This window comes from Hippocampus comes, unplaced genomic scaffold (assembly GCF_001891065.2).
Source record: "Hippocampus comes isolate QL1 unplaced genomic scaffold, H_comes_QL1_v1.1 scaffold76, whole genome shotgun sequence".
In the NCBI taxonomy this organism is placed as follows: Eukaryota; Metazoa; Chordata; class Actinopteri; order Syngnathiformes; family Syngnathidae; genus Hippocampus; species Hippocampus comes.
The window spans coordinates 2069421-2087916 of record NW_017805277.1 but is presented as its reverse complement, the minus strand read 5'-3'; the positions used below and the strand labels follow the sequence as shown (position 1 = coordinate 2087916).

General features: G+C 42.6%; 2 protein-coding genes across 2 annotated transcripts in view; both read right to left on the bottom strand.

Annotated features, from left to right (window-relative positions):
* Positions 1–324: 324 nt before the first annotated feature.
* Positions 325–6724, bottom strand: LOC109516119 (uncharacterized). Its single transcript, XM_019870333.1, has 7 exons — positions 6531–6724; positions 6132–6315; positions 2204–5410; positions 1621–1791; positions 1357–1529; positions 1157–1274; positions 325–1074 (listed from the first exon to the last, which is right to left on the bottom strand). Exons 1-7 carry the CDS (start codon positions 6722–6724, stop codon positions 826–828), a joined length of 4296 nt encoding a protein of 1431 aa, XP_019725892.1. The 3' UTR covers positions 325–825.
* An 889-nt stretch (positions 6725–7613) lies between these two features.
* itga9 (integrin, alpha 9) overlaps positions 7614–18496 on the bottom strand; it is a 45996-nt gene continuing 35113 nt past the window's right edge. Inside the window, exons 19-28 of the mRNA XM_019870347.1 lie at positions 17121–17207; positions 16934–17013; positions 16549–16632; positions 16008–16116; positions 15811–15918; positions 14389–14514; positions 14180–14299; positions 14012–14107; positions 10395–10514; positions 7614–10035 (exon numbers count right to left, since the gene is read on the bottom strand). Of these exons, the coding sequence (XP_019725906.1) occupies positions 9937–10035; positions 10395–10514; positions 14012–14107; positions 14180–14299; positions 14389–14514; positions 15811–15918; positions 16008–16116; positions 16549–16632; positions 16934–17013; positions 17121–17207 (1029 nt within the window). The 3' untranslated portion in view covers positions 7614–9936. The remainder of the gene's footprint in view (positions 10036–10394; positions 10515–14011; positions 14108–14179; positions 14300–14388; positions 14515–15810; positions 15919–16007; positions 16117–16548; positions 16633–16933; positions 17014–17120; positions 17208–18496) is intronic.

The following is an 18496-nucleotide window of genomic DNA, read 5'->3' as shown; positions in this document are numbered from 1 at the left end:
ATGAAACATTTCAGAACATATTTTTTTAGAGTGACAAGCTTGTATATAGCACCAAATGTAATAGCTCAATCACAATAAATTAGAATATCCTATTATTAATTTCCCAACATTTTATAATTGTAATGGTTATCATAGCTTCCAGCTAATGAAAACCCCAAATCCATCATCTCAAAAAATTGCAATATTACATATGATCCACATTGCTTTTTAATTTAGAAATCACGTCAAAATTGGCCTACTGAAAGGTATTTTACTGTGGAACTGAACTGCTACAATTATTGCAATGGACTTGTAAATAACATTGTCACAGTTTTTTTTTGGGGGGTTTTTAATTTTAAATATGTTTTTTATATCAAACTTTCCTCAAAATGAGCTTGTGTGATTATTTTAAGCCATATTGGAGCTTTTTTAGATTGTTTTCACAACTGTTTAAATGGCATGTTCATTGTATGTGTATATGTGGATGACCTTTGTTTTCTGTGCACATTTCATCAGCTTTTAAATTCAGTCCACTGTACATATCTTGATGTGAATTAAATGTTTACACTACAACCTGACATAAAAGAGTGGAAATTGATTTTACTGCAGCTACGTGACAGTCGCTAATGAAATACTTTGTCTCTCAATACAGTATGTATGTCCAAATCTCTTTCAGTCAATGTGAGTTTATTGTTTTGTGTTGGTAATACAAGAGGGGCATAATGTATCATAATTAATAGCCCCTGTTGCTATGAAGCGATGCAGCGCTTTGCGACTGAAAACTACAACCACAATAAATGACACAACTTCCCTCTGGGAACAGAGCCAAAATGAGGGATGATCTCCTTAAAGCAAATATTGTGATAAAGCTCTATTACTGTGACCTTTCCACTGAAGCGTCAAGTTGGAGCCGTCTTGTACTGGAGATACGAGACTCGGTACGACGGAGTGTGATGAAATCTTCCTCAAACCCAGCTCATCTGTTTTGGGGTTGGAGGTTTGCTGGGCTCGGTGGACCTCCAGGTTCTTCTTCCACTGGAAAAACAAAGCGGTCGCTTCGGCTCCATCCGAGTTTGGCTCCGGCTGCTTTAAACCCTCAAACAAGAAAAATCACACGCCTTTGAGCACAATTTGAACGTCATTCCATAATATGTCAATGTGGGTCTGTCCTGTTTACTGTGATGCAGGCGGTCTCTGCTGCATGAACCCCCTTCAGGACTGTGCGGAGGAGATTCTGTGTGTTCTTCACCAGGATCTCATCAGACGATTTACAGCCAGGTGTTACAGAATTGACACTGCGATACAAAAGATCATTACCGTTTTTTTTTTTTCATCCTCTTGTTTTGTTGTGTTTTCAGCCTGTTTGCTTATTCTGACCTGGAAAGGATGCTGAGCTGGTTGGTAATGGTGAGAATCTGCTCCACGATGAGGGACAGTTCCAGTGCACACTGTGCATCCAGGCAGTGGTTGGCTATAACTCGAATAAAGTTGGTCACCAATTGTCCATTTGACATCACGTCTTTGGCTGCACACACAAACGCTTCTTTATTCTAAGAGAGGAAAACCCAAAGCTCAAAGATTAATTAACACGCATGACACTTAAAAGCAAAAGCCATATAAATACCTTTTGGTGGTTCTTACCAGTATTGGGCCTCTATTCCTCAGGTACTGGGTCATGTTGTACAGTGTGTCTGCCATTTTCTTGGTCTCTTGGACTATCTTGTTGTCGTTGGGATCCCAACTGGCGCTTTCTTGTTTCAGCAAAAAGGAGGTGGAGGTTAGTGCGGACGCTTCTTTGAAACCAGAAGCAAACTGCAAAGAAACGATGAGGATAATCTTGAGCGGAGCCTCGGATATGACATTGGAAAATGAAATTATGGCCTCAATATAGACAGAACATGCGCACAATTTGCTCTCCCAACAGACCAGTTCGGAGCCACAGCTACTTCATGGCCACAAATTGTTAGTTTATGCGAACATTTTAGACAATAAATGACTAATTTGTAGTCAATTTGTGTCGATATTGTGGCCAGTGTTATCCCTCTCATGTCATGTCTGTGGCTCTGCAAACGAGTGCGATTGAATCGAAATAACACAAATGTCAGCCATTCGTGATAAATAAGGCATGCGTGCTAACCACTAGGCTAAGTGCTGCACTAATACAAACTTACAAAAAGGTCATTTTAAGTTTAGATTTAATCTAACCTGAAAACTAAATACTTACATCCTTTGCTGATCCATCTTGAATCCAAGCTGACATCTTTGAGTCTGCAGCAACTTCATATGTCTGCCAAAAAGCTTTATTTGTCTTTTCGTTGCATTTCATGAGGACATTCTGGATACATCCACCAGTGGTGGTGCCCTGAAGACTTGCTCTGATGTTCTCCTTTACCTCCTGGTGGATTCCATCTTGCTTACTGATCTCCTCCACCACATAGTGAGCTTGGGCTGACCAGCACTGAATCTTCATTTCCAGGTTGAATGTGTCACTAATGGAGCAGGTCTGTGCCATGAGACGCACCATGCTGATGATTTCAGACATCAGAAATGACAGATGTGTGTTCAGGGAGCGCAGGTTGGCACGTTCACGGGAATCCCTCATGTAGTTGAAACTCTCTTCCACTTTTTTGCTAGCGTCTTTCACCCTTTCCAGAATTGAAGTAGCGGAGTGTTCAAGTCTTTGCTGCGCTTCATCTGATTTGTTCTCAGTTTGCTTTACTATCAAATGAACAATGCCGACCAGATTTTGGAGTGGAGTGTCATAATATTTATTTGCTTTACTCAAAAGCCCCGAGAGCTCTTTCATCTTAATGATAAGATTCCTTTGAAGGAGCTCTGACTTCGCGAGCTGCATGACACGAGGCATTACGCCGAGGTCCCCTGCGGCTCGAAGGTAGCGCTCAGTCAGCGTCTTCACCTCGCTCTGGTAAGACGTCAACTCTTTGGATTTAAAAGCACTTTTACAAATTAGACTGGTGAGCCTTGCAGCCTCCTGGATTCTCAGCGAGTTCTCCGATAAGATGGAAAGTTGCTTATGAGGAGTGTGTTGGCTCATAGCGCCGGACATTCCTAAAACCCTGTCCAGAGAATTGAACAAAATGCGAACGGATAGACCCCAGAGGATGCACAGACCCTCGAGCTGATCGAGCTGACCATCAGATAAGACCCTGAACTCTATCAGATGTCTTGTGTTGTTCTGGGCTTTGTTCAATTTGTTGTGCAAAAGTGTCAGTGTCTCCTGGTTTCCACTTTGAGGGGTTATATGTGCTGATGTGAGCAGCTGCACGGTGTCCGCACACTGGTTCATCATTTCACCGAGCTGCTGTTTGACATCCGTCTGAGTTGATTGAGCTCGCCTCAGCTCGGTGTAAACGACGTGAAACCAAGGTTCGCTTCCTGGAAGCAGAACCTTGCGAATGGTGTTGATGAGGTCCGAAAACTGCGTACAGAGTCTGCAGACGTTCTCCGTGCCTGGCGACGAGCTCATCGCCGTCTCTTGAGCGGTCTGGACCAGCAGCAGCGTCAGTGACACCAGTTGAGCTCGAAAGCTTTCCAAATTCTTACAGTCGACATCGTCTTTGATGGCTAAAGCTTCTCTCGTTGCTTGGGAGTAGCAGTTTGACAGCTCGAGAACACCGGTGCATACCCGGCTGAGGACCGCAACATCTTTTTCTTTAGTCACAGTCACAACTTCTTTTAGGAGGGGTAAAAGTTCAAATTTGAAAGGCATCTGGATCCTTTTGGGTTCTTCTAAATCATCATCACATTTAGGAGACAGCTCCACTTCCACGCATTCTTCATCTGAGTCCTCGTCCTCCTCCTCGCGTTCTGTTTCTGTCTCAATCAAATCCAGAATCGAGGAATCCAAACGTCTCAGCCCACGATCGTCATTCAGATCAGACGGCTCATCTTCCAAGAGATCAGTCTGACGGGCACCTTCTCGCAAAGGACTGAGTAGATGTGGATGCTGGTGGCCATCTAATCCTTCTCGGAGGACTTTCAATTGGCGAAAAAGATCAGAAGCATTGTCAGAAAAGGTCGAATAGTGCTCCACATTCAGACTGTCACCTAAAAGCATGTCGCTCACTGATTGGTTGGTTTTTCTTTGACACAGTTGAGCTTGTTTCAGCAGAACCAGGAGGCCGTTCCTGTAGATGGGGTCCTCGCTGAGGTCCAAGTGTGTCCTGACTGAGTGTGTCACCAGCCGCATGCGACATATTAGCTTGGTCACGTGTTCACTAAAGAGCTCGTAGCTTTGCTGTCTGTATGCGGCGTCACAACCACTGCGATCATTCGCTATCTCTTTAATGGCTAGACTCATAAACTCCTTGATATCCATCACGTAGCTGAGAGACTCCACTAGCTGGTTAATCACTTCTTCCCATATGGGAAACATTTCATGAAGCTTCTGAAGTGTTTGCATGGAGTTGTCAGCCAGTTCAAGAGACAAAGGAGCAATTTGAGCTTGGAGTCTGGTGAGACACACTCGGGAGTGCTCCATGTTTTCGAGGCTCTTTGCGTCATTGGCTGCAGCAGAGAAAAAGCTGGCAACTTGGATCAGTCTATCCAAGTAGGATATGAACTCTTCCACCGGTGACTGAAGAAAGCTCAGATCTGTCTCGATGGAGGAATCTGCAACCAGAGTTTGCCTCACCATTCGAGAAAATTCTTCAAATGCACATGCCGCAGCCAGAAATGTGTCAAACAGTTGATGTAGAATGGCGGCCATCATTGCTCCATCGAAATCTTTTAAAAGCTCCCCCAACGAGGCGCAGATGTTCGCAAGATGCTCCTTAAGATTGTTGGGGGACTTTATGATCAGTTTTATGTCAGACCACAAGTGGAGAATGTGTCGACTGTGGAGCACTAAACTTTGCTGCAACTCTCTTCGAGAACAGTTGGCCACGGTCATACCGTGGAAGACAAGATCTCGAATCAGGGTGTCCAAATCCCCACACGGCAGGACCGACGAGTTGGAACAATCTTCCAGTAGCTGCGACAAACGTTTCCTCTTCTCTGTATAAAAACCACAAGCTCCCAGTGGTCCTGTCTGACATTCACCTGTCAGGGTGCGAACAATGTCATCGATCGCGCTCCTCACCTTGTCAAGTATGTAGCTCTTGGCAGTTTGGGCCTCCTGGCTCATCGGGTGCTTGATGGTGGTGCAGGTAGCAGTGTGCATCATGGGCATGCACCTCCTTAGGGTCTCCAAGGAGTCTCCAAGTTTTTGGGTCTGTCGGAGGTCCTTTAAGGAGTCCGCACGCTCCGCTGTCAGGCGGCTGAGCAGAAGCAAGGCATCGGAAAACTCCTGAAGGACTTTCACCAGGGACTGAATGTCTGAGCAGGAGGCGAGCTCAGAGAGATGCTCGGACACTTGAGCGGCAGCTGCAAGGACTTCTCTCACTACACAGTCGTCATGCACGAGCAGAACCTGAAGGAGGAAAACCAAGAAAATCCCTTGGATAACAGATTATGCTAATAAATGTTAATATTACAGCTCTCAGTATGACGCAGTGCAGTTCTACCCCACTGCAAATTATTGTTATTGTCTTTGTAAAGTTATAATTTCTTCATGAATATACTGCCCACCCCCACCCTCCTTATCTTCTGTCCAACGAATCCATCTAGAGCTGTCACAATAACATATTTATAGAATCGATTGTTCTATTGATTATCCCATCTCAATGAATCAAATAATCGGGTTAAGTTATATTTTGCATTACAGTGTATCACAAAACCATTTTTTAAAATGCAGACTACCGGTAATTTTAATTCAGCAATTTTTAAAAATTGGGTTTTGTTTTGTGGTAAAAACAACAATTAAGCAACGCCACAATAAAAGGTCAGATATTGTACTCGTCAACCTTTCTGAAACTGTTTCAATTCGAAGTTTGGTCATTGTTTCCCAAAGTAAAAGCAAATGTTTGCACATGTCTTATGTTGATTAAACACAAAAGTCCTTAAGTACCACAGACATCAAGACAGTAATTACTATTGAGAGGCTGAAATCAGAGAATTTAGACAGTTTGAAGTTGGAAGAAAAAAATGTCATTAAATGATTACTCAATTCATTGATAAAATAGCGGTCAATTAATTGGTTAATCGATTAGTTGTCAATCGATTTATTTTGACACCTCTAATTCACGCCTTACTTTGACTACACTGAGGAAAACAGTTTGTGCAGCAGCAATGAGTTCCTCTTTGTGCGCCGTCAAACTGGGCTGGATGCTGAGCTTCTGGGCCGCCAGCAGCACATGTTGGCCTGACAGTGTGATGGGCTCCAGCAGGGAGGCCATCTCCTTACGCAGCACATCATCATCAGTATCGCTGACTTGTCTGGAAATGGACAAACTGGTGTTAATTTGGTGGTGATTTGACTCAACCGTATATTACGCCAGCGGTTCCTAATGCGCTGTTGTCGTGGTACATGCTGCTTCCTTTCATGCAGGCAGCGTTGGTTTGTTTCCCAGCGAGTGAACTAATACCCACCATGTGTTGTGTCAAGTAAGGGAGTCCGGCATTGAAATCATCCAATTTCACAAAATACATACCTAGAGGCCACTGCAGCCATGTTGTCAGTAGCTTTAGCCACAGTCTGCGCTGCCTCCTCTAACTGGCTGAAGTGTTCGTGATCCTCCAAGTTGTCACACAGAAGCACAAGGTGACACAGGTGACATGCAAACGGAGCGACCACCTGGTCTGCTGCGGCTGTCCTTACCAGGCCATGGCCCAGTGATGAATACATACTTATAGTCTACAGAGAGATTCTGGCTAGTCCAACCAATACTTCTATGCAGTTTGTTAATAATTCAGTGCAGCCTCCAGCATGTGCTCGATTTCCAAGCAACGGGTGTCACATGACCAAACAGACACACCAATTTCTTTTCCCCCATTGACAGTGACAATCTTGAGTAAAAGACAGATGTTTTGATACAGCTGTTTTTTCTCAGATGTACCAAAAAAAATGATAGATTATTGTAATATACAATTATAAATTCATTCGCAATACTGGAAATGCATCAGATTTTATTATTTGGCTTTTTGTTTTGAGTCAATACCAAAAGTTACTTTGTAAAACATTTATATGTTGGCAGTGGCCAAAAATTTCCATAATTTAGTAGTTTGATAACCTAGCCAATTTTTGCTCAATTTATGTACTTATTTTATTTTAACACAATTTCTTTAGAAATTCTATATGTTTAATGGACTTCATAATATATTTATATTGTATAGTATTCTATTTTTCATCAATTGAATTGGCCCACTGTTTTGATCACTAACAAAAAACAAAACAAAGACTGTTAATTAAAAAAAAAAGTAGCTCTTAAATGAGGCTCTCAAGAACGTGTTTTTGAGAAAGTTTAAATATATCAAACGTTCCATGAGTTCCGTTTCCAAACGTGATCATGTGCGCGTTTGGTGCTCGACGACCAGTAGAGGGCGCCAGACACCGTCTATCAACTTCATGAAAACAACATTCGGTTTTTTTCCACTGTAGAATTATTCATGATTTGATAAATATACAATTTAAACACCATTTTAAAAACATCCAACACTCTATAATGGAAATGATAATCCGTGACAGTAGTATACCGAGAACCCCCCCCCCCCCCAAAAAAAAGTGTGACTAAGGGTGATAAGAAACCACCAAAAACTATTTCCATCACAGTTCAAATTCACCCCCAACAAAACGAAACGTCAAGTGTCCCTTGGTTCGGCATTCAGGTTTGAATGAGCAATGAAGCGGATTGAAGACGTGACGGTGTACCAAGTATATGCTGTCAAGACAGTGGAATTCATTGGTAACATAAGAGTGGCCAGTTCAATTAATACAACACAACAGGAAGTTCAAAAAAATCTTAAAGTGTGCCTCTCAACACTGCAGCCCTGAAGAAAGTCTGAATTACCAGTACATTTAAATCTAAATCTAAATTTGCACTGGAGGTCTTCAAATGTTTAAAATACTTCCAGATGTTACATGTTGGGGGTCATTTTATATACATTCCCTTTCACTGTATTCTGCATTAAGTCAAAATGGCATGGCTGAGCGCAGTTAAACACTTTATTGGAAGCAGTTCGGTAATGTTTCGTGATCCCAAGAGAATAATTGCCCAAGTCTTTTTCTTTTTTTAAACTTTGTGTCACAGTATCCCAAAGAAATTATGTATCTGTACTTGCTAAAATATTTCTTTACATCTGTGTAAATTCTCAGTCATCCAGGTCCCCAAGCTGTGAGGCAATTAGACAACAGCAACTATATTACTGTATTACCCTGACGGTTTGCTCATGTTCTTGTCAAATAAAGCCCAAAAAGGCTAATTCATGTGTAATTATTTAATGTAGCCCATCATCACCTATTTTTAGGGCATGACTCACACTACAGACCCATGAGGGGGTCCAATCCCACACATACATCAGGCTGCGGTGGGCCATGAAGCTCAGGTTTCTTACTCCAGACTCCATACGATACTATAACTACAGTATTAGTATACTTTAACATCATAGTCAAACTCAATACTCGCAGCTGTCGTCGAATTGGGATCAGCGCGCACATAAATCATAACATCATCTTATCTCATTGTATCAAGTTAAACATTTCATTGAGAATTTAGAACATGATCCATTAGGATACACTGGGCACAACATTAGGTACGTCAGCGCAATCAAATCGAATCGATCTAAAAAAAATGCTGCCTGAACAGAATGAAGTGTTTGTTATTGTGTAAAAAAGTGGTGTAGTTTTACTATTTGTATTTAGTTTTGTTATACAGTGGTTAACTTCTTTTTATGCTTGTATGGCCGTTAAGATGATTAAAAAGTGCTTGTTAAATCATGCCTGTACAGTTTAATAAAGGTTTTATCAAGATACTAAATTAAAGAATGGGACAGATTAATTTTCTTTATTTTTGTTTTGAAATTAGTACAACTGGTATGATGGTACAGACTAAGTTCCACTTCGGAGGTCCCACTGCAGCAGATGAAATGAGAACATAAAGGTGTACCTAATGTTGTGGCCAGTGAATTGCTATTTACTGCTACCTGTATTTATTTTGGGGTTGGTCATCTTCATACCTAGCACTGATTTTAGGAATCATTAACACATTACACAAGCAAAAATCCTTCATACGAAACATCACCGAAAGTGAGCTACAGTACTTGCTTATCAATGCTGATGCCACTCGAGATGAACGTGAAAATGTGTCTTGGCTCAATAAATGTTGGCAAACACCGGTGTAGAAGATGAAAAAGCATGACCCATAAAGTGTTACTATTTCTAACGACCTCAGCCAGCGCATTCACTGCACTTGCGGGCCAACTCTGCAGACAGCAGCAGAGGCTACAGTGTTTTAAACCGTGTGTGCGTGTGTTTTTTGTGTCTCGACGACAACAATAGCTTTCAACGATGGTCAATGTGAGGACACAATCGCCCGCTCTCAATATAAGGAATATGTCTAATCTGTTCTGGGCAGGCTATACTCCGTAGCTGAGGCATTCAGGCATATCAGACATCAGTGCTTTTAGGAAAACATACTACAGACACAATGGCCCAAACTCCTCTCCATGACCACTTTTTGCACAATATGGCTTAAAGTGTACAAAAATAAAGTTGCTATGTAACACAGCCCTGAGGTTTTTGTTGTCCACCAGTATCCACATTCGGACTTTTAACCGGCGGCTCCACGCCGCCAGCTGCAAATTGTCGTAGTTCGTCATCTTCTGGCAGGCCACGCTGTCACCTCGAAAGTTCCTGGGACCCCCCCACCCTCAAAAACACATGAAGTCTCCAGAAAATATGGAGAATATTCTTCTTCTTCCACATATGGAAGGCTTGATGGGCCCAGTGCCACCAGGGCGGCAGGGCTGAAAAGGAGCCCTGTGCCGTTGAATTCATCATGACCCGATCCCGAAATCTCTTTGGCGGCACAGGGACCCCCACCACCTTTGCCAGCATGTGTCTCAGTGGTTCTTTTCCATCCAATCCCAGCTATCATCGCTGTCCTTCCTGTTCCTCTCGGCCTCGATGATCTCGCGATACCGTCGACGGAAGAAACCCATCTGTCAAAAACACAAAATGTTCACCACGGACTGCTGCAGTGAGATTACATTTACAGTACTCATTAACAAAATATACGAGCAAAACATTTGAAGGGCATTACCATTACAGTAGGCCTTGTGCAATAAATGTTATTACATAGAACGGAGGACCTTTTGATGGTTTGTAATAAGTGGATCTAATAGCAGTCCAGGAGAGAGTTCGGTGTTTTTACTGAGATGCCACCGACTGTTCACCTGCTACACGAAGCTGAGACCTCACTCACCTGGATTTCCAACTCCAGTGACAAAACACACATACAAAGCCTTTGACACATAAAAAAAAAAAAAAAAAAAAAAAATACAATCATGAGTAGTTTTACCTTCCATAGCAGCACAGCTAGGAGCAAAAAGATGAGGATCCCCACTAGCAGACTGATGGCGATGATCCAACCCACAACGTAGCCTCTGGGCTCTTGACTGTGCAGCGCCTCGAAGATCAGCTAGAACAACCGTGGATACGCTTATGGTCACATTTTTTTAAAATGCCAGCCATTCAAAAAAAACCCAAAACAAAACTCAAAAAGGAGTGAAGCTATTGAGTGCCAGTCAATTGAGAGCATTCTGACTGATTAATCAAGGCTCACGGAATATTGTTTTATGAGTACGCAAACACAGAAACGACCAAATGAAACGACCAATCAAGATTTTTGTAAACAGATATATTTTATGTACAACAGTGATTTTTAGGCTTTTATTTTTTAATTTGCTTTTTATTTGCCAAATTTATATCTCTAATATTTAAGCCATAAACAATATGGCAGAGGGGCTGACATATCGCTTCGACCCGGTTCAGCAATTGTCCATTCCAGAATTGGAAAGCAAAAAGAAAAGAATATTTCTATTCATTTTAGATTTCCAAAGAGTTTATGGCTCCCATGGAATCTTGTGTGAAATGGTTTAAATGCCTCTTTAGTTGCCAACACTAATGTAATATGTCCTTTCTCACTTGGCATACAGTTATGCAACATGACAGTCTGTACCCGTAATGTGGGAATTTAAACGTCGCCTAATGTGCCAAAATTGCGATCGACGGTCATCAAAATTTATTTTGACATCTTTACTTAATGCTCACCTCAATCTTTGAAAAAAACGAGAACCATCGCCAAAGTAGTAGGGATTTTAGGGTGTTTTCCTCTTTACAGACATGCTCACTACAAAGCTTATGTCACTGCATGAGAGAAAAGGGTCGTCCATAAAATACAAAACACATGACATGTCTTGCCACATTACAAAAGTGCCACACTTTGAAAAATGTTTAGGACTCTCGTATGTAAACATTGAAGTATTCACTGCATTTATTCCTGCCTCCAGAACCCATTGTCTGTTGCAGATAAGGGTGGCCAAAAATCAAACAAAAAATGACATCACTGTTTCTTTATATTTTTTGTCTTTAGTGATAAACAACTCAGCATTAGTATTTCACGACACAAAAATAGCTACTATGATAAAATAAAATAATAATAAAAACTTTACTTTTTGAAATCCGTGCCTCAAATGGCATAAACAGCAAGCTTTCTAAACCGGCTGGATTGATAGTCAAATCGGTGTTCTTAGGTACAGTACTTTGTTATGTTCTCTGACTGTACACTAGGTGGCAGTGTTGCTACAAAAATACTCGAGATTTAAAAAGGTTGTGCTATAAAAGAAAATAACCCAGCCGCTGGGGAGCAGTGCCCTCCCCTGGGGGTACACTGTTCCCGGTGCCGGTCCCAAGCCCGGAGAAATGGGGAGGGTTGCGTCAGGAAGGGCATCCGGCGTAAAACTTTTGCCAAGACGGACATGCGAGTTGAGAGGGCGGTTTGCAGGGACGGATGGGAATTAATGACTCGCTGTGGCGACCCCTGAAAAGGGACGTGCCGAAAGGAGAAGAAGAAGAAGAAGAAGTGCTATAAAAGAAAATGCAGTGTTTGGCTACACTCTGGCCTTGTTATTTTGCCTCCCGACACCACATACGATGAAAGGGACGGACAAAAACCGATTTCCGTCCTTGTTTAGTCTGTCCTTTAAAAAAAAAAAAAAAAATCTTTTCCTCTGTCCCAAAAATGGAGTCCGTCTGAGACGGACGGACGGACGGACGGGCCGTTCTGTCCCATGGACGGAATCCCCATCTCTGGTACACAATATTGTATTTATATTAGTACGTGATGTATTTTCATTACTTTGGGTCCTGGGGAGGAATAATATTTGTAAGCCAGGTTTTGAGCTGGAAAATAGTATAGTATTGCATTAAACACATTTTCTGTTGAATTAAAGTGTTTTTTGGTTACCATTTCTTAAAACGTAACTTGATATTATTAACGTTTCAATTAAAAGATAACACATAAGAGTAGTGTACATTCATCCTATTAGGTCAGAGTATCTCTAAATCATCCACTCCCTTTTAAAATTGAGAGTCTCCACACGTCATAAGTAATTTTTCTTTACAGCTCATAGGCTTAGGCCGCTTCCCAGTACAGTCACCTCCCGAATCATCCATCACTGTCAGCACGTCCAGAATGTTTAGTGAACTCAAACTGCAACATCACAAAAATCTTACATTCTCATATACTTCCCACTTACCAATGCTTTGATATTTGTTTAATTTTCTCACAATTACTTCTGTTTCCATCATAGATGAACATTTTTATTTTGGGAATAAAGTAGGTTTATATTTGTGTGCTCAAATCATTTCCAGCATGATTGCTTTTATATATTTACACTGCATTAGCTGGGGTGAAAAATGTCATTCTTCTGAAATAACTCTAAGCCTGTGTTTATGCTGGCATGCAGGCATCAAATGGAGGATCATGAGATGCATTTATTTATTTATGCAGTCATGATCTTGGCCGATTGCAAATTTTGTCCGTTTTGCCCCGTCCACGGGAGCGCTGCGCAATTGCAAACGAGGCATGACGTCATCGTCAGTGCAGCAGCCTGGCTCTGAAGTGCCGCTTGCCCTTTGAAAAGGCAAGTGTGTGCGTGAGGTGGCGCGAGAACACAAAATGAGGATAATCTCTCTGTTGCATTGATTTTCACATTAACACCTTCGCCCAAGTCAGGGTGCGAAATTTCAACAACTGCATAGCCAGATGACTGCTCTTCTGGTCATTGCTTTTGTTGCAGCCTGCAATCTGTTCATTGTGGGAATGTGAGGTTCAATGTAAAGTTCATACATCATGGATTTATGTTGATATGCTTACATTAAATGAGTGATGAGAAACTCAGCTTGCTGGTCAGCTGCAAGTAATGCAACCTGGGACCACAAATCAGACTTTGGAGTGTGTGTTTATCACTTGATGGTAGTGGATGGAAACGGGGGGCCGGGTGCGGGGTGAGCATGTCTGGAACTCAGGGTAGGAAAGACTGCTGTTTGGTCACTAATGTAATCATTTGCAACATGCTACCTAGAGCATCCTGGGGGCTCAATTTAATCATCAGGACAGATTTTCTGAGCCATTCAATCAGTCAGCAACGAACAGCGGGGGCAGCGTCGGCCTTTGTATGCAGCTGAGGGCCCCAATACGAGCGTCAGCACATAGCTAAGGGCCCCAACTGTTCCACAAAGGGCTCAACAGATTTGTACTATTTTCTCAGGAGAAATTAAACATCTTATAAAGGGCCTTCAATGAAACAAGGTCTCTTCATCCCTCCATTTTTTTAAAGCCTTTGTCGTCATTAGGGCGCCAGCTGGGTACACCCTGAACTGGTCGCTCCAACCAAAGTGACAATTCGCTCCAAAAATTCTGCATAACATGAACTAATGTTTATTTTTAGTGAGGTTTTAAGATATGCATCTCCCGAGAGTTCCGAAGCCACAAACCTCACTGTGAACACTTCATACTGAAGTTTACACAAACCCATTTTCACATCGGCCTCTTCTGCAGGCTTTGCAGAACAAATCTCAAGAAATGAAATTTAAAAAAAATGTAGATGTACTGTACAATATTTGTGTACTCACAGAGATGTCTTCTGGCAGGCCTTTGGGCACCTCCACCGTCCTGTCATTTACTTGCACATGGCCTCGTGTCACAAACTGAATCACAGAGGAAGTATCCTGCAGAAAATACGGGATTGCATTTAAGTCACAACAACTTTGCAAGCGACCGGTTGGTCAAAAATCTCTTACCGTCTTCAGAATTTCAGTATTGAGTAAAAGCTTTATGTCTATATTCAAAGCTTCTTCTTTCAGCTGTGGCCCCAGACTGCAGGAAATGGTCATACACGCTCTTCCCGGTCGTTCACAATCCTGATACAGATAGTTGAGGTAACACGTTGAACAGCCAACAAAAATGACTGTCAGGCAAACATGAGCCTGGTGGCCTGGTGCATACTTACCAAGACTTTGCGGCCTGATTTGGTGAAAAAGGCAAATATAGTGTGAAAGATGCTCTCTCGGTCCTGGGGAATCGTGCAAGGTGTCGGGTTCCGATGTGGGGTGCAGTTTCCTCGGCTGCCCGCCACCTGAAAAAAAAAAAAAAGACATTAGCGGGGAAAATTTTTCATTATTGACCATCAAAACATCAAATTGATGCCATTTTAGAAGGGAACAAGTCAGGATCAAACCATATAGTTGCAAAAATTGTCCGACAAAGGTTTCTGTGACCAATAATGATGCAACCCCACTAATGTTCAGAGTTTCCATGTGAGGAAGGTTAGGAAGTTTTCCCAAACAAGAAATTGCACCCCTCCAAAACATCAGGTTTCTCATATGGAGTGATTTCGAGGTAGCTGGTTTAAAGCTCAGGCCCCCCCTTAAGGGAACACTTCCCCTTTTCCCTTCTCTTCACTCTGACCTGAAGGTCTTTCGATGAAATTCTCCCATTGTCATTGCTCATCCATTTGAAAGTCAACCACTTATCAAGAAAATGCAAGGTGACTTAATAATAAATGTGGCAGACTCTCAAAACTTTACACAATACAAAATCCTATCCACAATCAATGTGTGTGTTGCACGCTTACATAAAAAAAAAGAAATTCCAGCATATACTGTATAAATGAGCCTTTTTCAAATTTCCTGTGTGCTCTTTTGCCACCCAGCATGCAAGACCGCACGCTTTACTACAGCACTTTCTCCTGCCATGTGATGATTCATCGGCCCTAAACCTGCTGGATTTTTATCCTGGGAAAACCGTATTTACACGTCAAACAAGCAAGATTTGCATGGAAAACTCGGAACATATGGGGCAGGAGCCAAGAAAGTGGATGGCGTAAGCAAAACAAATGAATGAATGTGTAAAAAGTCAGAATATATGTGCCTATATAGTGACTATTTCAAGGCATTTTGATAAGTGGTGGAAGGGTTGGATGGTATGGCGCGCAGTAGCCTGCTCCACAGGTGTCACATTCCCATTCCGTGCAAGCCGTCTGATCCCTTCAAAGTGATTCCAGATGGGCTCAAGGAGGGTGGGATATAGTCAACTCTATCCTCCCATTCATAGTAAATACAATTAACAGCTTGAGCTCCCCCATGAGCTACCTCAATGAAAGGGCCAATGTAAGGGTTAAGAAAATATCCAAACCGACTGGGAAAACTGCGTTCCTTTATCTAAATGCAAAATGTTGTGAAAACCGAATGACCGGCTAGCTTCAGTAGCAACGTCGACAGTTTGACTTTTCGCCTCACACAGAGCTGCAACACCACAAGAAGTCCGACGGACAATGAGCTGGATAAATGAGCACAAGATGTGGCTGCCTGCAGGTGTATAAACAAACAATCAATGCTTTGGGCTGGAAATTCCAATTACTGTCGCCATCCACCTGCGTCTCCAAAATGTGGAACATATCAGCTCCATTGCCAGCTAGCCGATTGGGTATCCTGATGACCACAGTGGAGCCCGGCAGCCGGCTGGGCCCGTTATTTATCACCTGGAACAGATCGAGAAAAAAACATATGAAGACACACAAGAAGCGAGATACATTCAGACGATTGTGTGTGTAGATGGTGCCGGCGTTACCTGGAAAGTGACATTGAGAGGCTGGAAGCTGCACTCCATGTCTTCAAGCTGGACAAAGCGCGAGGTGTCAATGGAGTTTCCATACACAAAGGAGCTCGGTGTCACCACACTGCAGAACACAGGGGAAGTCATGTTTACATTTTTTTTCGTGTGTGTGTGTGTGTGTGTGTGTGTGTGTGTGTGTGTGTGTGATTTATAGGGGCATTAGCGCCCTATGAGCATCCTTGTATACTGTAGTAGTTGAGATAAGAGCCAGATGTGCTCCGATGCCTTCCTTCATGTTACAGACAGCAGAGACAGCAGTCTTATCAAATGCCAAAGTTCTGGTGGATTGAGGCTGTTTTACATCGCTCTCCCTTTCGCCTGGCGATAAAACATTCCGAGATAAGGCCTCTCATGTTGATGTGCTCCTCCAGTGTGATAACAGTACTCCCTTATTTCCTGAGAACCCGCAAGCAGTCACTCAAGCCACATGGCCATTCCGCACATGTTTAAGGTATCATGTGTTTTTTTTTTTTTTGTTTTTCTGAATGGATCTTACCCTGTAATTGTTGTGTCAGTCTCATGAATCAGTGGAATTGACAGATCCAGAATATTGTCAGAGAGTTTGTGCTCCGGATTGGCACTAAAACAAACAAAGAAGCTATTCAGGTAAATAATTGTAACCACATTCTAAGATGCACACAAGCTAAAACATTCTGGTAAAGACACACGGTATAACATTCATAAATCATAGTGTTTCTATTAGTTTAACCCTCATGGGTAGCTAAGTAAGATACAGTATTAGTAAAGATTTTCAGTCTGATGCAGCATAAGAATAAAAATATATTGTTAAATTAAAACCTGTTAAAAGTGATCATTGTTTTTTTTGCTACAGCAATTATTGTCTGTAGATATACCGAATGAAGTGTCAGTTAAGTACATACCTCTTTGCTTGCACCAAGAACTGCAAAGTGTCATTTTCCCCAGAGAGCTGAGTGGTGTCAAAAAGGACTGCAAAATGATACTAAAGACAAAAAAATAAAATAAAAAATGCAGTTGGTGGACCTTGTTGAAATGTTTTGACATATTTTGAAAATTCTGACTCTGTCAATTTCATCACAACTTGCTTACCTTTGTCTGTGCTCTCATGAAGGGAAATCCCACGCTGCATCGGAGGAAGTCCAAGTCGACAAGTTCACAGGAAATGCCCTTCTCTTCCTGCAAAAAGAGAGATAGACGGAGTAGTCGGGGAGCCAGACGGACTGGAGACGCAGAAGGTGACATGGGAATTGTAAAAAGGAAGCCATGTTCACGACAAGTCTCTAATCATGACAGAGCAATCCTTTCTGATAAAAGCTGAGGTTTGTCACTGGCAGCGTGTGCACACTAAAGACAATAGTGTTGGGACACCTGCTCATTGCACTTCCAGGAAGTGAAAATGAAAGAAACTGGTTTGTATTTCTACGTGACGAATCGTCTGAGAGATTGGAAAGGCAGAAAAGTGTTTTGGCTAGTACAGTATACTATATTCTTGTGCCTTATTTACTTAGCTAGATACACACACACACACACACACACACACACACACACACACACACACACACACACACACACACACACACACACAAATCTTGGCGGCTGGGTAAATTGGCCAAGCTCCAGGTTGTGTGTTTGGAAGCTTGTCTAAACAAAATGGAGCTCCACCGGCTGCACTATGTAAACATCAGGCCCTGACCCTGCGAGCAGTAAGGATTCTTTTAGCCAAAGGTTCACTGGGAGGCTTTTGGCCGAGCCTGTGTTGTCGGAGCATGGACGAGGGCAGAGAGACACAACTGTAAAAGCTAGGCCGGCCCTCCCGGAACATTCTGCAGGGGGTCAGCCTGCCAAGTTTTCCGAAGCCTGTTGATCACACTTCCAAAAGTGATGAGGAAATGAGCTGCAAGGGTAGACACAGGTGACATATTTTTATGATCCTTACTTTGCTTCAGCTGATTCAGCAAGGCGTGGCAGGGGACCTCATCGTCATTAACTCAACCTAAACAAGCACCGCTTCTCTCTTTCGGAGGTGTGGGGGACCGAGCACAACTGGCAATGATGGAATTTCCTCTGTTTCCTGTATTCCTCTGTGCAAACACCGCCCATCCCGTGGGGCTGCACATGCAGTGCACGAGGGAAGACTGCCTGTTTACTCATCACCCACCTGGCAGTCCTTGAGCAAGAGCAGAGCGCAGACATGGCGTGTGGTGCCTCCATGGGGAGAACGACGACAAGACTCTGTTTGTGCAGCACTTCTTCACTTTCTGTCGCTTGCTTACTTTGTCGGGTCTCACATGAAGCCGTACGCAAGCACACACACAGGGATTCTCACAAATGTCAGTGGGACTGTTTAGTGTTCTTTAGTGTCATGCCAAACTTCTAATGGAGGAAGCACATCAGGATGACAATTCACAGGTGGTTCTGTTTTTTTTGGCATCACTTTGACCTCAGTATGTGTATACATTTGGATT